Genomic DNA, 18,092 nt, shown 5'->3' on the forward strand with positions numbered 1-18,092 from the left:
ATGATTTTCTTCCCCCAAATCTATTTTCTGGAGTTGTGGCATTCTGTTGAATAAGCAGCGATCTGCCCTTGCATTGAGGTTCAACTCTTTCACAATAGTGATAATGTTCTAAAACTGTGGTAGGATTTTGAGGGGTTAGTTTCTGCCTGTTTATACTGAAAATGAATTAAGCTTTTCATATTGAACATGCTGCTAATCTAGGGCATAGGATTTAATTAATTTTCTATTAGTATTCTCATTTTCCATATACTTATTTGTGTTCTTTGTGTGCATTTTTATATAACCAGCTGGTATGAGGTGTGTAAACAAGTGTTAGAACATTGATAATTGTTCTCTATGGAGAAAGAATCAATGGTCTTAGTCTTTATACTCAGTTTGACAAGTACTGAGAACCTACACTATAGAAGGCACTGTGCCAGATACTGTGGAAATATCTGTGATTGTTGTCATATATTGTAATCAGTTAAGCTAATCACACAAGCCAACAGCAGAATGGTGTCCAGGAAGTTTGGTTTCATGAATTTCAGGCAACATCAACATCAGTTGATTTAAGAAATCAACCAAAGTAAGTTTTATTTAACTTTAACATGCTGTCGAGAGTCTCATCATCCTTTCCTGGAAACTGGAACTTTTGATCAGCAAGAAATGGAGGCTGTGAACTTCTAGCAGTTCAGGAATTAAGTGACTTCATTACTTGTCATTGAGTAAATCTTAGGAGCGATTTGCATATCACCTTTAGTAATTGGCTTAAGTAGAATGACTTTTGTAAAAATAGGAAAAATTCTCATTAATTTTTTACCTCTACTTTTTAATATAGAGTTTCAGTTCTAATTAAGATGAATCTTCCAGATATCCAACATTAATACTAAAATAAAAAGTAAAGGGGCACCTGGGTGGCTCAGTCGGTTGAGCGTCCAACTTAGGGCTCAGGTCATGATCTCATGCTCGTGGGTTCACGCCCTGCGTTGGGCTCTGTGCTGACAGCTAAGGGCCTGGAACCTGCTTCGGATTCTGTGTCTCTCTCTCTCTCTACCCCTCTGTTCGTGCTCTGTCTCTCTCTGTCTCAAAAATAAATAAACATTAAAAAAAATTAATACTAAAATAAAAAGTAAATTACATGATTTTCTTGTAATTTTGCAGCGCTTTGAACTCCAAGATTCAGGAAGCTCTGTGCTTCCTAAAGAGGTTGTGAGAGTGGAGAGGCTGACTGAAAGCCATTCCCCCCAAGCTTCTGTGACTGTCCGGATTGCAGAAAAAGAAGTGACCATTCAGGTAATGGATAAAGTTTACACTTTCTTAGATGTGCTTTGTTCTGCCCATTTATGATCCCCTTTTAAATCTTCTTTGGCTCTATAGTGTCACATCTGTATATCTGTATCTGTATTTATCCATGTATCCACAGTCATGTATGTTTGTAAACTGGAAAAGTTCAGGAGAAACATAAGCGTAGTTTCTCATAAAAAACTAAAGTTGATCTCTGGGAAAATCAAATGAAATACCGAATAAAGTATTTTGTATTCTGAGTCCTTGATAAGAAATAGTGTTTTCAAACATATTTTAGCGGCTGTGGAACACTCTTTTCAAATAAAATCTTTCGTAACTACATGCAACAGTTAAAAGAGGAGCTGTTCTGGTTGGAGAGGTTTTAGAAAAGGGAAGGATATTTGGTCACAGGGCTCTATATGCTTGCTCTGCCTCCCTTTCTTCCAACCCTTTGAGAGCCCTGAGAACCCCTAGAGGGGATGGGAAACTATCACAAGGAAACACAGCTTGAAAAACACAGACTTAAATGAATTGTAAGTGAATGTGGGGAAGAAGAAGGCTTGCCTTCTTATGTGCCACAGCGCACTTTAATTATATAGACTTTTTATGTGCTCTAATGTGATATTATTAATACTTATTAATTAATGTTGCTGCATTTATTCATTTATCAAGCTGAACATTGATTAATGTCTACTCTGAGCCAGGCTCTGTATTAAAAATTATTAGTGTCTACTGTGTATTAGTCACTATATTTGTCTCTTGACAAATATATAATACCATAAATACATTATGCCATTAAATCCTCCAATAATCCTGGAGGCAAGTTTTATGATCTGCATTTTATAGATTGGAAAACAGATGTAAAGAGGATAATCAGTTCATTCATGGTTGCTAGCTAAGAAATGTCACAGATAAGACTTCTAGACAGGATCACTTTCCACTACACTCTTCTGTCTACTTCAGATGAATGACCTCATTAAGCTGATGGTCTAAATAGAGGCAGATAAGTAAGGACTGCATTGGAATGGCTGTGGGGATATAGAATGAGCTGTCTTCAAGTATGACATAGGAGTTTTCCAATAGCTCAGGAGTGGAAAGGTGATAGGACACTTCAGCACACTTCAGACATGTCCAAAGGCATGAAATGGGAGCAAGCTTTCATTGTTTGCTTCTTTTTGGTGATGGCTTTCTGACTTCATTGCCTCCAGTCCCTCCGGTCAGCCTTCTATGTTACCACTATGATGATCTTTCTTAAATGCAAATCTAATCTTGTCACTTCCAAACTTATAATTCTGTAGGGTTCCTGTTATGATGGGCCCCAAGTTCTCCGCAGAACATGGAAATCTCCTAGTGGAGTCCCCAGGAGACAAATGAGGAGGAGATAGAAAATAAAAGATGCAGGTGTGAAGGATGAGAGGAGAGATTTTAAGACCAGATGCTTCCGAGTTGTAAACTAAGAGTGGAAAAGGATTTGTGGACATGGATTTTAGAAATCAGGACATCATTGGTGACTTTGGAGAGTCCCAGTAGACTGACTTGAAATTCTGTACTTAGCACTGGAACTTGGACAAAAAACTTCATTCTCAAGTAGTGACATTGTTATTATAAGTTATAAATAACCCCCAAATGACATGATTATTATGAAAATTTCTGACAGCGCAGGGCTTTAATTTTAGAGGGATGATTGATTTGGAGGGTTGATGATAATGATAATCAGATCTGTGAATAAGAAAATAGTTGCTGCTCTATTGAAATATCAAAAACAGTACAGAATTGAATTGAGCAAGGGATTATTAGGGGCTTCTAAATGGCAGTTATGTTCTTTCATTTACTAATGTTTTGAGAAACACATATGCATATTATATTTACTTCTCTTTAATTATAGGTGCCAGCTGGGACCAGGCCAATAAGTCAACCTTGTGCATCAGAGCGTTTTGTACAGACTTTAAGCCATAAACAACTACTGGCTGAGATGATGCAGTCACACATGGTTAAGGACATATGTTTAATTGGAGGAAAAGTAAGAATAGCAGCAGTCTCACTGCGGATTTCTGTTTCCCAACTTTTGGTTGTTTTGACTTCTCCCTTGAATGATTGTGTTTCCATTTGTAGGGTTGTGGAAAAACGGTCATTGCTAAGAACTTTGCAGATAACTTAGGATACAACATAGAACCCATCATGCTCTATCAGGTATGATGTTCATTTTTAGTACTTGGACTATAAACATATATATTTAGACCATCAGTAGAAGTTATGGATATTCTTCCTTGAGTTATGTATGACCTGTTAATTTTGGTCTACATAAATAACTGAAATAAAAATCAAATTGGAGTACAATTGTAATTACTTGCAACTTTTGAAAGTGCATTTTAGACTGTTGAATGTGCACACCATATCAGCACCTGTGTCTGTTTTTCAAGAGAGATTCAATTTACCTGCATGTGCGCACATACACAGACTGCATTTAGTAGTAATTTGGAAATCGAAATAAAATGGGTTTTAGCAGCAATGGGAGATAAGTAGGTATTCACTGAATAGAGTATTTTCTTATTGTGGAAAAATACACACAACATGAAATTTGCCATTTTAACTGTTTCTAAGTGTACAACTCACTGGCTTTAAGTATATTCACAATGTTGTGTAGCCATCACTACTATCTGTTTCCAGAACTTTTTTGTTTCCTTCCTGCATCTCTTGTTCCCTTTGACCCATTTTGTCCATCGCCCTCCCTCCTCCCCTCTGGCAACCACCAGTTTGCTCTCTGTATTTATAGGTCTGTCTTGGCTTTTTGTTTGTTTTGTTTTTTAGATTCCACATATAAATGAGTTCATATGGTATTTGTCTTTCTTTGTCTGACTTATTTTTAGAACATTTTGTATTCCAGATAGAAACTCTATATTCATTAAATGATAACTTCCCATCCCCCACCCCAGACTCTGGTAACCTCTATGGTACTTTCTGTCCCTATGAATTTGCCTATTCTAGGTACATCATTTAAGTAGAACCAAGCACTTTTTTGTCATTTTGTCTCTATTTTACCTGGCATGATGTTTTCAAGGTTCATTCATGTTATAGCATATATCAGAATTTCATTTCTTTTTATGGCTCAATAATATTCTGTTGTATGGATATACTGGCTTTTGTTTATCCAAATATTGGTGAACACATGGTTGTTTCTAGCTTTTGATTTTTGTGAATAATGTGACTATAAACATTGGTATATAAGTATCTGTTTGAGTCCCTACTTTCAACTCTTATTATATATATACCTAGAAGTGATGTTACTGAACCATATTATATTTCTATGTTTAACTTTTTTGAGGAACTGCTATACTGCTTTCTGTAGCAGTGACACCAATTTACATTCCCACCAGCAGTGTGTGAAGTCGTAACTCATTGTAGTTTTGATCTGCATTTCCCTAATGACTAATGAAATTGAGCATCTTCTCATGTACTTATTGACCATTTGTATGTCTTATTTGGAGAAAAGCCTATTCAAGTTCCTTGCTTGTGTTTCAATTGGGTTGTCTTTTTGTTGTTTAGTTGTAGGAGTTCTTCATATATTCTGGATATTAACCCATTTTCTGTTATGATTTACACATGTTTTTTCCCCCTTTCTGTAGGTTGTCTTTTCACTCTCTTTATACTATCTGTTGATGCACAAAAGTTTTAAATTTTGACGAAGTCTAATTTACCTTTTTGTTATTGTTGCCTATGCTTTTGGTGTTATATACAGTAAATCATTGCTAGGTCCAATATCATGAACTTTCTCTGTTTTATTCTAAGAGTGTTAATAGTTTTAGATCTCACATTTAGGTCTTTGATCTGTTTTGAATTAATCTTTGTATACAGAGAAAAGTAAGGGTCCAACTTTAAATCATTTACATGTGGATAGCCAGTTTTCCTAGCACCATTTGTTGAAAAGACAGTCTTTTCCTCATAGGATGGTCTTAGCGTCCTTGTCAAAAACCAGTTCACTATATATGTGAGGGTTTATTCTGAGCTCTCTCTTCTATTTCATTGCTCTGTCTGTCCTTATGTCATTCTCACACTGTTTGGATTTCTATAGCTTTATAGTAAGTTTTGAAATAAGGAAGTGTGAGACCTCCAACTTTGTTTTCTTTTCCAGGGTTGTTTTGGATATTCAGCATCCCTTGGGTTTCTATATGAATCTTAGGATAGGTTTTTCTATTTATGAAAAAAAAATGCTATTGAGATTTTTATAGGAATTTCACAGAATATATAGATCACTTTGGGTAATATTGTCATCTTAATATTTAAGTCTTTCAATCTGTGAACATGATTGTCTTCTCATATATTTGTCTTCAATAATTTCTTTCAGCAATAATTTCTTTTATAGTTTTCAGCGTATAAGTCTTTTATCTTCTTGGTTAAATTTATTCCTAAGTATTTTTGAATAGATTGTTTTTGTGAATGTCCATGTTGTATATGGTATGATTAAAAATCAAACTTACAGCTGGTGTTTTTACACAGTAAATTTTTCTCTCGTGTATTTGTTTGTAATGATCACTCCTAAGACATTTTCATACTGCGTAATTTATCGATTCTATATGTTAGTCTTTGATTATAGTATCTTTTTACTTACGGCAGAGTTTCCATTTTTATTTTTGAACAGTTTGGGGAGTGGATGTGATATTATTTACTTACATTTTAGATTGTAGTTTGCCTTTTTAGTTTATTTTTTAGTTAACTTTGTTATTATTACTGACACTAAATATACTTATGTTAAAATGTTTTTATTTTTGAAAAATGATGTTTAAACTAGTTACTTATTATGACTTTGGATTATAGAAAATGTTAACAGCTCATACTTTAAATGATTCTGTTGAGAAGATTCCTTTCAATGCTGCTTTAAGGTACTTTGTGTCTATTGGTTAAATTGGCCAGAGTTTACATAAAATCTGTGAAGAAGCATATGATTTATGAAATCACTAAGAAAAATTCAGGTGAAGAGATTAAACTAGTAGTGATATCCTTGGTCTTTAGATATACACGTGTAGGGAAAAGAATGAATTTCTACACTCTATAGAAGGTGGCAAGTCTTGGAGCTCACTGAAAATATATTTTGAAATGAGTTTTTATGATTTGATTCTAGGTCTACTGGCTTTTTAAAGACAGTTAAGGAAATTGAGAGAGAGTATATCTTAAACTTAATTTATGGCAGATGCCATGAAGAACACCCTCCCCTCTTATGAATCAGTCCTCTTGGTGTCTTTGTCAGAGATCAGAAGGCAGATGGTTAACTCAGTATGCTACTTCATCTGTCTATATCCTTCCGTTAGCTTGTTAGAAGTGATCTGAGGATGATATTTTATCATCTCACCAACCTGTTAATTATCAACTTTTTAATTTCCAATGAAAATACTTTTCTACCAAGTAATTGGGGGGGGGGGAACACCCAAATCATCGATATATTTGTAAAATAAGTTAAATTGTACTATAAATATCTTATATTCCATCTATAGATTAAGGATAAATACAAGCACAGTGTATTTCCCAAGTGCCACTACTTCGAATCATATGGAGAAGAACTTTTGAGGACAATATTTCTTTTCTTTGTGACTCTAACTTAATTTGTTAATAGTATTATTTCTAGAATTATACACATGATTATTTTCTTCATGTTAAAATAAAAACACTCATTCTAATGAAAGCTGGAACTAATTTATGCCTCATCAATTTTTCCACACAATACGGTTTCAGGTTTTTGTAGTCACTTTATGGTGATTTGGTAGTGGTAAATCATCCTAAAATTATATGTTTGAGCTGTGTGAAAATTATGGTCACCTCATTCTGCCCTTCATTAAAAGAAGAACCAAACAAGAGAGTATGTATGTATCCATCATCAGATCTCAGCTCCACTGGAAAAGTACCCAAAGTATCCTGCCATTGAGAATGTTATCTGTACATTTGAAAGCATTAGTTTAAGAGGCTGAGAACAGACTTCTTATATATTATTGGAGAATGACAGCAAATTAACAAAAATACTATTTTAATGTGGTTTTTTTACTCTGTTGTTAAATTTGTTGATTTATGGATAAACAAAGGTAGGAAGATGCTACCATTGAGGATTGGGAAAACTGGCACAGAGATAAGCAAATAAACCACATATTCTGAAACTCCTTTTCCAATTTTGCTTTTCTGCTCATTAGTCTTTATAGGAATATCTAGAAGAAAAGTGATTTTTGAAAGCATAGACTTCAGAAAGGGATAGAGAAGTGTAAAAATGTAGGTGAGTTTGTTTCTGTCTGTCTGCATGAACTGGATCAAAGAATCAATAGATACTGTATTGACATTTGCAGATTTTTTAAACTGTTAATCAGTTGGTTTTCATGATAGAAACCAAGCCCCTGAGATCAAATATAAGACTCTTTGTTCATACTTTCATATTTATTAGTAGAGCTCATTGAGCTCTCTGGGACAGAGGAACTAATTTAATAGAATTCAAGACAGGTTTGGGTTTTATAATAATACAGTCCATATTAATGAAAAATATGGAAAAAATTCTGGAAGTTTGACCCAACATAGAGAATTTAGTGGGAATAAGTAACCCAACATCTGTTTTCCTAGAAGATGTGGAGATTTCCCTGTTATTTGTACATGTATAAAGCTACACTTAATCTGTGGGTTTTGCTTTATTTTTAGACTTGACTATTTTTAGAACTGGATTTCATATGAAGAAAAAGAAAAACAGAGCCTTAACACAGATTTGTGGCAGTACATAAAGTAAGTTTTATAATAGGTTATAAAAATCTTAAATCACTTGGCTCAAGTGTTAGGTCAGATTCTTTTAACTGGTTATTCTTTTTTTAGTGTTGAAGCCAGTGATTTCATAGTGTCAAAGAAATCCAAGTTATTATTCTTTTCCTTCACAACCAGATAAGGGCATGTTTCCAGATTTCTTTCCACATCATCATAAACAGCATCAGATCTGAGATATCTTTCTTTTGTTAAAGTACTATTTGTATAAAAGCCAAGTCAGCTCCAATAAGAAATTTAAGCACAAATAAGTTCATGGGACCTGTAATGAAAATAATCACTATCTAAAACAGATCTTAGAATCATTTTGATTTTTCAGTTAAGTTTTTCTTCCTAGAGCTAAACTCAAACCAAATTCTCTTCTCTATCTTTAATCTACAATTTCTACTTCTTCCTGTTCATCCAGATACAGAAGTATCTTTATTTCTTTCATTCTCTCTCCTTTGTTTTCATTGCTGTGTGTCTTGGATTTATTTACTTGCTTCTTGTCTTTGCCTTGACTTTGTACTTTTCTCTCATCAAGATTGTAAGATAGCTGTATTTATTTAAATGGTTAATGTTCAACCTTGGAGGCTGACTTTCTGCATGATTCTGTGTAACTCATCTTGTTTTCTTGATTTCTTATTTTGCTGCAATCTGTGATCCTTCCTGTCTTCTTTATATTTTTTTCTTTCCCCACATAGACTAACCTTCATAAAGCTAAGAATTTAAGTAGTTTGCTACACTCTAAGAATTTACTTACCTCAGCTCCTTTAAATTTCTTACATTATAAAAGTTATTTTCAAACAACAATGTATGTCATCATCATCAAAATTGTTGACTTGAGCAATCCTTTTCAAGTCCCAGGCTCACCAAGGCTCCTGTCTCATGTGTTTTTCAGTTTCTCCTTGATAATGAGGTTGTCTTGTCTCCTACCTCCTTTGTGTAGAATGTGCTTTAAAATTTATTGTAGTTCATCAAAGTTTAAAATTTAGTGCAATTATAAAATTTTAATTTTTTTTAGTGTTTTATTTATTTTTGAGACAGAGAGAGACAGAGGATGAGCAGGGGAGGGGCAGAGAGACAGCAAGACACAGTATCCGAAGCAGGCTCCAGGATCCGAGCTGTCAGCACAGAGCCCAACACCAGGCCCGAACCCACAAACCATAAGATCATGACCTGAGCCGAAGTCGGACGCTTAACCGACTGAGCCACCCAGGCGCCCCAATGCAATTATAAAATTTTAAAAGTTAGCAGAATAAAACGTCCCTTCTAATTTGAAGGGACATTTTTATTAAATATGATTTCATATTTCTTGCCTATAATATCAGAGTCATGCTAGGAGGACCAGTAACCATAATGTTCTTTGTCATAAATTTCATAGATAAGTTATAGTGCATAATGTTATTTATAATTATAAGATTATAAATATTATACATTGTATAATTGTATGGAATAGTTACCTCAGTAGATTTCATCAGGGTGCTACTAAGCATGTGACAATTGCACACATAGGGAATTTTGCAAATTAAATTGTAAAGCCACAAACTACAACCTCATTCCAAGTTGCTTCACAAATATACTTTATTAGAACCAAGAGAGTATAGATAACTCTCTGTAATGTATCACCATTATTGGAAAAGGTTATTCAAGTTTATACTCAACTAATTTTCAAATCATCATTGTGATTATTGCCTATGCATACTAACACTATTACATTTCTTCATTTTAAATATTAATAATGAAATGAGTGCAACTCATATATATCAAAATCATTTGTAGGCATCTGGCATAATTTTTTTCCTTACCACATTTTTTAATTTTTCACATAGTGCCTGTGCTTGATTTTTATGTAAAAATGCCACAAGCTTTGTTATCCATATTTTGCAGCTTAAAATGAGAAGTGATATCATCTCTAATTATTTGGATGCACGCTTCACACTTCAAATACATGGGAAAGCTAGTTGTTTCATGTAGAAGTTATATAAAGAAGCAGTTTTATAGAGTGTAGCTAATTACTTAAATAAAAGCCAGTGTCATGTCACTTCAACAAGAAAAAATATTGGGGCTCCTGGGTGGCTCAGTCAGTTAAGTGTCCAACTCTTGACTTCAGCTCAGATCATGATCTCACAGTTTATGAAATCGAGCCCTGCATTGGGCTGTGTCCTGACAGGGCAGCTTCTGTCCTGGGATTCTGTCTCCCTCTCTCTCTGCCCCTCCCCTACTCACTCTCGTTGTCTCTCTCTCAAAAATAAATAAACTTGAAAAGAAAAAAATAGGAGGGGCACCTGGGTGGTTCAGTCGGTTAAGCCTCCGACTTCAGCTCAGGTCACGATCTCGCGGTCCGTGAGTTCGAGCCCCGCGTCGGGCTCTGGGCTGATGGCTCAGAGCCTGGGGCCTGCTTCCGATTCTGTGTCTCCCTCTCTCTCTGCCCCTCCCCCGTTCATGCTCTGTCTCTCTCTGTCTCAAAAATAAATAAATGTTAAAAAAAAAAAATTAAAAAAAAAATAGGAAAAAATACCCAACAAATACATAATTTAAACAATAGGTTGAATTGGAAGATGCGGGGATTATAACATGAGGATTTTGTGAACATTTATAAAAAGAAATCTGTGGCTATTATTTAGAACTGAATATATACTCTTTCCTTTTGGGAGATTTAATTCAGGATCTATTTAGAAAACAACTCATTTCTTGGGCGCCTGGGCGGCTCAGTTGGTTAAGCGTCCAACTTGGGCTCAGGTCGTAATCTCACGGTTCATGAGTTCGAGCCCCGCATCTGAGCTGTCAGCACAGAGCCTAGAGCCTGCTTTGGATTCTGTGTCTCCTTCTCTCTCTCTGCCCCTCCCCTGCTCATGCTGATGCTCTGTCTCTTTCAAAAATGAATAAACTTAAAAATAAATAAATTTAAAAAAAGAAAGAAAGAAAACAACTAATTTCTTTCCTCCAGTTAGTTTGAATAGAGTATTTATGCACATTCTGTTATTGTCTTCCTTTTCGTTTTATGGACAATTAAGTTTTGTTTTGTTTTGTTTTGAATGAGAACCATACAAATGGCTGACAATACTCTATAACAGGGTTGATGAACTTTTTTTAAAGGGCTGGATCATAAATATTTTGGTCTTTGTGGACCTTGTTGAAACATTATGATTCTACTATTGTAATGGAATAGCAGACGTTGGCAATATGTGAATGAATGAGTGTGGCTGTGATCCACCTTATCACATTTTTTTTGTGTTTATTTTGAGAGAGAGAGAGAGCGAGCGAGAGTGCTTGCACAAATGTGTGCAAGCTGGGGAGGGACAGAGAGAGAAGGAGAAAGAGAATCCCAAGCAGGCCCTTAACATCAGTGAGCCCAATGTGGAGCTCGATACCATGAACCCTGAGATCATGAGCTGAGCCTAAATCAGGAGTCTGACACTCAACCAACTGTTTTTTCTTTCTTTCTTTCTTTCTTTCTTTCTTTCTTTCTTTCTTTCTTTCTTTCTTTCTTTCTTTCTTTCTTTCTTTCTTTCTTTTATTGAGGTATAATTCACATGTAGTAAAATTCAGTCCATTTTGACAGATACATTCGGTTGTATAACGACTACCCCAACTGAGGTAATAGGACATTTCCATCAGCTCAGAAAATTCCCTTGTGCCTCTTTGTAGTCACCCCCTCCCTGCCACCTGGCAACCACTGATCTGTTTTCTATCCCTATTTTGCCTTTTCCTGAATGGTGTATAAATGGATTTAAATAGCCTTTTGAGTCTGGTTTCTTTCACTTACATAATGCATTTGAGATTCATCCACACTGTTGTATGTATCAGTAGTTTGTTCTTTTTAATTGCTGAGAACCTTAACACATTTTTATTGGTGTTTATGTGAGTACTTCTCTACGTTCCTGCTACAGTAGCTTTACTTCTGGAGCTCAGCCCTTTTCACCTCACTTATCAAGCCTCCTAGGCTTTCCACCTGTTTCCAGCCTGGGTTTTTCCCAATCCATCCTTCCAGCTCTGAATTTTGTTTTTTCTATTTTCCCCCTGCTTTTAGCCTTTGAATCGCTTTGTGTAGTTTGTAAGATAATATTCAAATTCTGTTGCTTAGCACAGTGCTTTTTTTTTGTTTGGTGTCCCCCCCAGGCCTCTCTTAGCCAGGTTTGAGGCTTCAACCCATACAGCTAACATTCACCTTTGAACTCCAGTCATAAAGAATGATTTGTGGTCTCCTCAGCATGACTTGATGTGTTAGGCAGCCATGCTTTCTTGCACCATTCATGCTCTATGAACCTCCTTCTCCTGAGGACCAGTTGGCTTGCTCTTCAAAACTTAGCTCCTAGGGTGCCTGGGTGGCTTAGTCGGTTAAGGGTCCAACTTCGACTCAGGTCATGACCTCATGGTTTGTGAATTTGAGCCCTGCGCCAGGCCAGGCACGGTGCTGACAGCTCAGAGCTTAGAGCCTGCTTTGGATTCTGTGTCTCCCTCTTTCTTTGCCCCTCCCCTGCTTGCTCGTTTTCTCTCTCTCTCTCACTCTCTCTCAAAAACAAACATTAAAAAAAAAAACCAAAAGAAAAAAAAAGCCTTAGCTCCACTGCTACCATCTCTGTGTTTTCTGTTAAGTCCCCAGTTTGATTTATATGTACTCCTTTGTTTCAATGGCCCTTAAATGTCCTTTTGGATAGCACTTATGGCTCTGTCCTGTGATAATGACTGTATTTCATTAAGTCCAATGTGCCATCAATTATAAGACATGCCATTATTTTGTGTTCCAATAAGAAAGTAGTGCAGCAAATTAAGTTATGACATAAGACTATCAGTTAGCAGTTTTATTTTATTCTTAATGAAAGAACTCTTTCAGATTTAATTTAGATTATCTATCTCTTGTGCATGCAGAAAAAAGAAAATACAACTGGGATGAATGGCTGAAGCATTTCTAAAACTTCTTTACCTTCAGAGTATGACTTTTTTTGGTTCAGCTGTAGATGTTCATGTCACTTCACATGCTATTGTCTGCATCCTGTGTGCTTTGTCAACAACAGACATTTCCAGGATATTCTTCCAAGCTACTGATAGCCATTTAGGTTTCAATACTGGTACTTTCTTGATTTTAACAGAAGGTGTTGACAGAAATGTTTTAAGGCAATAGCTGCGATTCCTTTTCCCAAGTGGTCTTTAATTTGTTGACTAAACCATAAATGGGTTATAGTTATCCCTTTTTGCTACAGAGAGATATACAAAGCCAGGTTCAGACATGGTCAGAGAATAATTAGCTGGCCAGCAGTTGTAAGATTCTGTCCACTGAAGGTGCATCCTGATTTCAGAGATGTAAAATTGTATTTTGGAATTGATGGAATTTAGCTGTTTGTCTCTCCCATCCTTTGTAAACTCCTTGGAGGCAGGGACAATGTGCTGTTTAACTCTCTGTTCCCTTAATGGGCACATAGTAGATGTTGGGATGAAAAAGTGAAGCTTGCAAATTCTGTGTCCTCTATGAATTTTGTAACAAATTGTAAACTGAGGGAAGTTGCTCTTTCCTTTTCATAGTGATCGTCCTCATACTTCATTTGTATTTGCCTATTATTAATGCCCTCATATGGACATACCAGAGTTTATCTAACCAGTCTCCTAAATATTAGTTTTATCCCCAACATTTTATAATTACACACGAAGTTGCAATGAATAACCTTGTGCATACGTGTTTTTATATTGTTAGAAGTATATCTTCAGGATTAATTCCTAGAAGTGGGACTGTGAGGTTACTAGGTAAATGCATATGTAGTTTGATAGAAATTGCCAAATTTTCTTCTATAAAGATTATATTATTTTGCATTCCCATCAACAATGTCAACAGACAGGGCTACCAAGCTTTTTAATGTTTTCCAATTTGATACTTAGAAATGGTATCTAAAGAGTAGTTTTAATTTGCATTTCTTATATTGTGAGAGAATTGAAAATTTTTTCTATTTTGAAGGGTCATTATATCATTATATCATGTCTTTTCTTACTGAATTATCTACTCACTTTTTTTGCCTGCTTTCCTGTTGAGTTTTTGGCCTTTTTTCCCATCAGTTTTTGAGTTTATGATGTATTAGCCATTTTGCTTTTGTCTCTGATATGTGCCGCACGTATTTTCTCTCAGTTTGTCAGTTGTCCTTTGGTTGTATGTATGAATAAATTATTTTGTGCCCCCAAAAATTTTAAAAAAGATTGTTTTGTAGTTAAATTTATTAATATTTTGTCTTATTATGTCTAGATTTTGAGTCATGGTTAGAAAGTCTTTCCTTATACCCAGGTTATGGAGGAATTCGCCTGTGCCTTTCCTTTTTCAGCTTCTAGATTGAACTCTCTCCAGTCCTTGCCCAGAGCCCTTATGTTTCAGAACCAGCAAGGGAGCACTGAGTGATCATGCTGCCCTCTCTCTGACCACAGCTGGGAAAGGTCCTGCAGCTTTATAACTCATGTTATAAAATTGGGCCCACATGGGTAATCCAAGATAATCTCCCCTTCTCAAGGTCCTTAATGTAGTCAAATCTGCAAAGTTCCTTTTGTCATGCAAAGTAATGTATTCACAGGCTCCTGGACATCTTTGTTTGGGGGCATTATTCTGCCTACCACACTGACCATTTTAGAAGATCATGTCACTGAAAGCATTGCCATTCATGGTATTTGAGTTACAAATATAGCACACCTGCATCAGCCTATACTGTTTTCATATCCATAGTGGTTCTATATCTGTAGCTATAGACATCTGACTTCATCATTATGTGTTTTGGTGTAGTTGTGCCCATATATCTGTTTGAAGTTATGTACTACTTTATAACAAGTTACTTTCTCCATACTGAAGTTTAGGCATTATCCAATGTTTTTATTTGAAATTAGGTGTGTAAGTACATTGTATTACCTATGATTTTTTCAGGCTTATAAAGCAAATGTTACAAAGTATTGTTTATAAAATAGGGGTATTGAGCCCAGCAGAACTGAGAACCGGTGGGCTAGACCACAGCACAGTGTTTGGCATGAAGAAGATACTCAGTTAAATATGCACCATCTTTGAGGCTTGGGAAATCTAAAAATATTTTAAGTAGAATGACTTTTATTTTTATGCATGTCAGGGATAGGTGTGATTCTTCAGACATTGTTCTCATTCTCATAAAAACATTTCAGAGCTTCTCTATTTATAGCATTCTGTAATATAGAAAAAGGGAGATTATTTAGATCGACTTCTGATTTCTGAGAATAAGTTCTTATAGGATAAAGCAGGAGACTCTATTCTGAGACAAACTCATTTTGGTTCTAGAGTTATAAGTTTCTATGTATTTCCAATGTTTTTCCAAGATAAAGTTTTGTGATAATTTAATAATCTCTTTTTGCAGCCTCTTTGAAGTGGTCAAAGTTATTTACCAAAAGTTAACTGACTAGTTACTCTAAAATATGCCAGTGAAGTGGAATTTCCTGACTTTCAAAATTAAGGATGAGAAAGGTTAAGTGCCAGAGTTTATACCTCAAATTAGCCAAAGCTTGTACAATGGTTTCTAGCTTATTAATTTTCAAGCCATTTTTTTTTTTTTTTTGCCTGCTAGATTGTACATCTTTAAAAACAATAAGCAGCAGACAATGAGGCTCACTCTGAGATAACAGGGAACTGGGCTGAGGCCCTGCACAACCATCTGTTTTTATTTGGAATGCTTTCTTTCACATTAGCCTCATTTGCTTTAGCATGCTAGGATTCTTGTCACATCAGTTTGGTTTTCAGTATTGGTCTGTTTTTCCACTTGCCAGCTTTTTAAAAACAACATAAGGGAATGGAGGAATTTCAAAAAATTAATGGTTGTCTTCAACTGACAGAAGTCCATCTCAAGAGTGTGTTATTTTTATAACTGAAACCTTATAAAATGTACCTTAGGCTCTCATTTTGACAGAGACAGAGTCAAAAGTTGAGGGCAGTGACGCTTACAGTGTTTTACCTTAAGCTCGCAACTAGAACTACTTGGACTGTGTAGATGACAGGATGCAGCACAAAGTTAATGTGTTGAAAAGGCTGGATATTTGCTGGCTTAACTCATAATCTTTTAAACTTGTATACTGCAAAAAGGCAAAGTGTGCCTTAATGTTTAACTGGGCAATTATAAAGGTTCATCTTGAAGAACTGCTTTTGTTACACAAATTTTCCACTTAAAAGACAATAGATTTTATATATATTTTTTTAAGTATCCAAATTTGATATTCAGATCTTTTATAATTTTTTAAAACTCTGCACTGGACTCCTTTTTTAATTGAAACCATGTACTTCTTAAATAATGGACAAAATCTTTTGTGTTATCTTAACAAATTTAGTTATCATGAGGTATTTATTAGATTTCTAAAAACGCACTAAGGAGGCCTTTGGGCATGTGCATAAAAATAAACATTACAATAAAACCAAATCCATTAGCCCAAGGAAGAAAACAAGTGACCAAGGAATCCTACCAAATAAGGAACTTTAGTCTGAAAGGTATTTCATTTACTATCATTGGTGATCCAAAAACATGAGATCCGTAAACTTGAAGAGGGAAGGAATCTCAAATTTGGGGATTCTCTGTGGAATGGCTCCAAATTTAAGGACACTGTGTAATAAAATCTGGTACTATTGGTAAGAACACATTGTTATACTTGACCCTCTGTGTTAGCCAGTACTTTGGTTTTAAATTTACTTTACAGTAATTTTGACTAGGGTCTTGAGGTGATCTTTTTTTTTTTCTTTTTCTTTTTTTTTTATTTGAGTATAATTGACACACAATGTTATATTAGTTTCAGGTGTACAACATAGTAACTCAACTTCTCTATGTGTTATGCAGTGTTCAACACAGCGTGTAGCAACCTCTATCACCGTACAACGCTAGTACAATATCATTGGCTATATTCCCTGTGCTATGCCTTTTATTCTTGTCACTTATACTTTCCATAACTGGAAGCCTGTATTTCCTACTCTCATTCATGCATTTTGCCTATCCTCCCTACCCGCCTGACAAGCATCAGTTTGTTCTCTGTATACATAGGTCTAATTCTGCATTTTGCAGGTTTGTTTTGTTTGACATATGAATGAGATTATAAGGTATTTATCTTTATCAGTCTGACTTATTTCACTTAGCATAATACCACCTAGCTCCATTCATGTAATAGCAGGTGGCAAAAATCTCATCCTTCTTTATGGCTGTGTAATAGTCTATTGTGAGCGTGTATGTGTGTGTGCATGCACACCACATCTTCTTTATCCATACATCTCTTTACTGATGGATACAGTTTGCTTCGATTTCTTGGCAACTGTAAATTATTGGCAATTGTAAATACCACAGTAAATGTAGGGGTGCATAGATCTTTTTAAAATAACGTTATTTAGAGAGAGAGAGTGCAAGCAGGGGAGGGGCAGAGAGAGAGGGAGAGAGAGGATCTCAAGAAGCCGTGCTGCAGGCACAGAGCCCAACACAGGACTCAAACTCACAAGCCATGAGATCATGCCCTGAGTCAAAACGAAGAGTTGGATGCTCAATCGACTGAGCCACTCAGGTGCCCCACATATATCTTTTTGAATTGGTGTTTTCATTTTCTGTGGGTAAATACCCAGTAGTGGAATTATTGGATTGTATGGTATTTCTATTTTTAATTTTTTGAGGCACCTCTCTACTGTTTCCTACAGTGGCTGTACCAATTTCCCACATTTCTGCCAATAGTGCATGAGGGTTTCTTATTCTCCATATCCTCACCAATGCTCGTTATTTCTCGTCTTTTTTTATTTTAGCCCTTCTGACAGTTATAAGGTGACATCTCCTTGTGGTTTTGGTTTGCATTTCCCTGATGAGTGATGTTGAGTATCTTTTCATGTGTCTGCCATCTGTATGTCTTCTTGAAAAAATATCTGTTTGGGTCCTCTGCCCATTTTTTACTCAGATTATTTGAGGGTTTTTTGGTGTGGAATTATATCAGTTCTTTATGTGTTTTGGTTATTAACCCTTTATCAGATATATCGTTTGCAAATATCTTTAACCATTCATTGCATTTTTTTGATTGTCTCCTTTGCTATGCAAAAGCTTTTTATCTTGGGGTGTCTGGGTGGC

At 35.6% G+C, this 18,092-nt stretch overlaps 1 protein-coding gene across 2 annotated transcripts in view; it reads left to right on the plus strand.

The window, feature by feature from the left end:
- VWA8 (von Willebrand factor A domain containing 8) overlaps window positions 1–18,092 on the plus strand; it is a 366,248-nt gene that overhangs the window by 86,885 nt on the left and 261,271 nt on the right. For both annotated transcript variants that reach the window (XM_042977303.1, XM_015538962.2), the window contains exons 10-12: window positions 1,141–1,272; window positions 3,149–3,283; window positions 3,376–3,453. In XM_042977303.1, the coding sequence (XP_042833237.1) occupies window positions 1,141–1,272; window positions 3,149–3,283; window positions 3,376–3,453 (345 nt within the window). The remainder of the gene's footprint in view (window positions 1–1,140; window positions 1,273–3,148; window positions 3,284–3,375; window positions 3,454–18,092) is intronic.

Source organism: Panthera tigris, chromosome A1, assembly GCF_018350195.1.
Source record: "Panthera tigris isolate Pti1 chromosome A1, P.tigris_Pti1_mat1.1, whole genome shotgun sequence".
Lineage (NCBI taxonomy): Eukaryota > Metazoa > Chordata > Mammalia > Carnivora > Felidae > Panthera > Panthera tigris.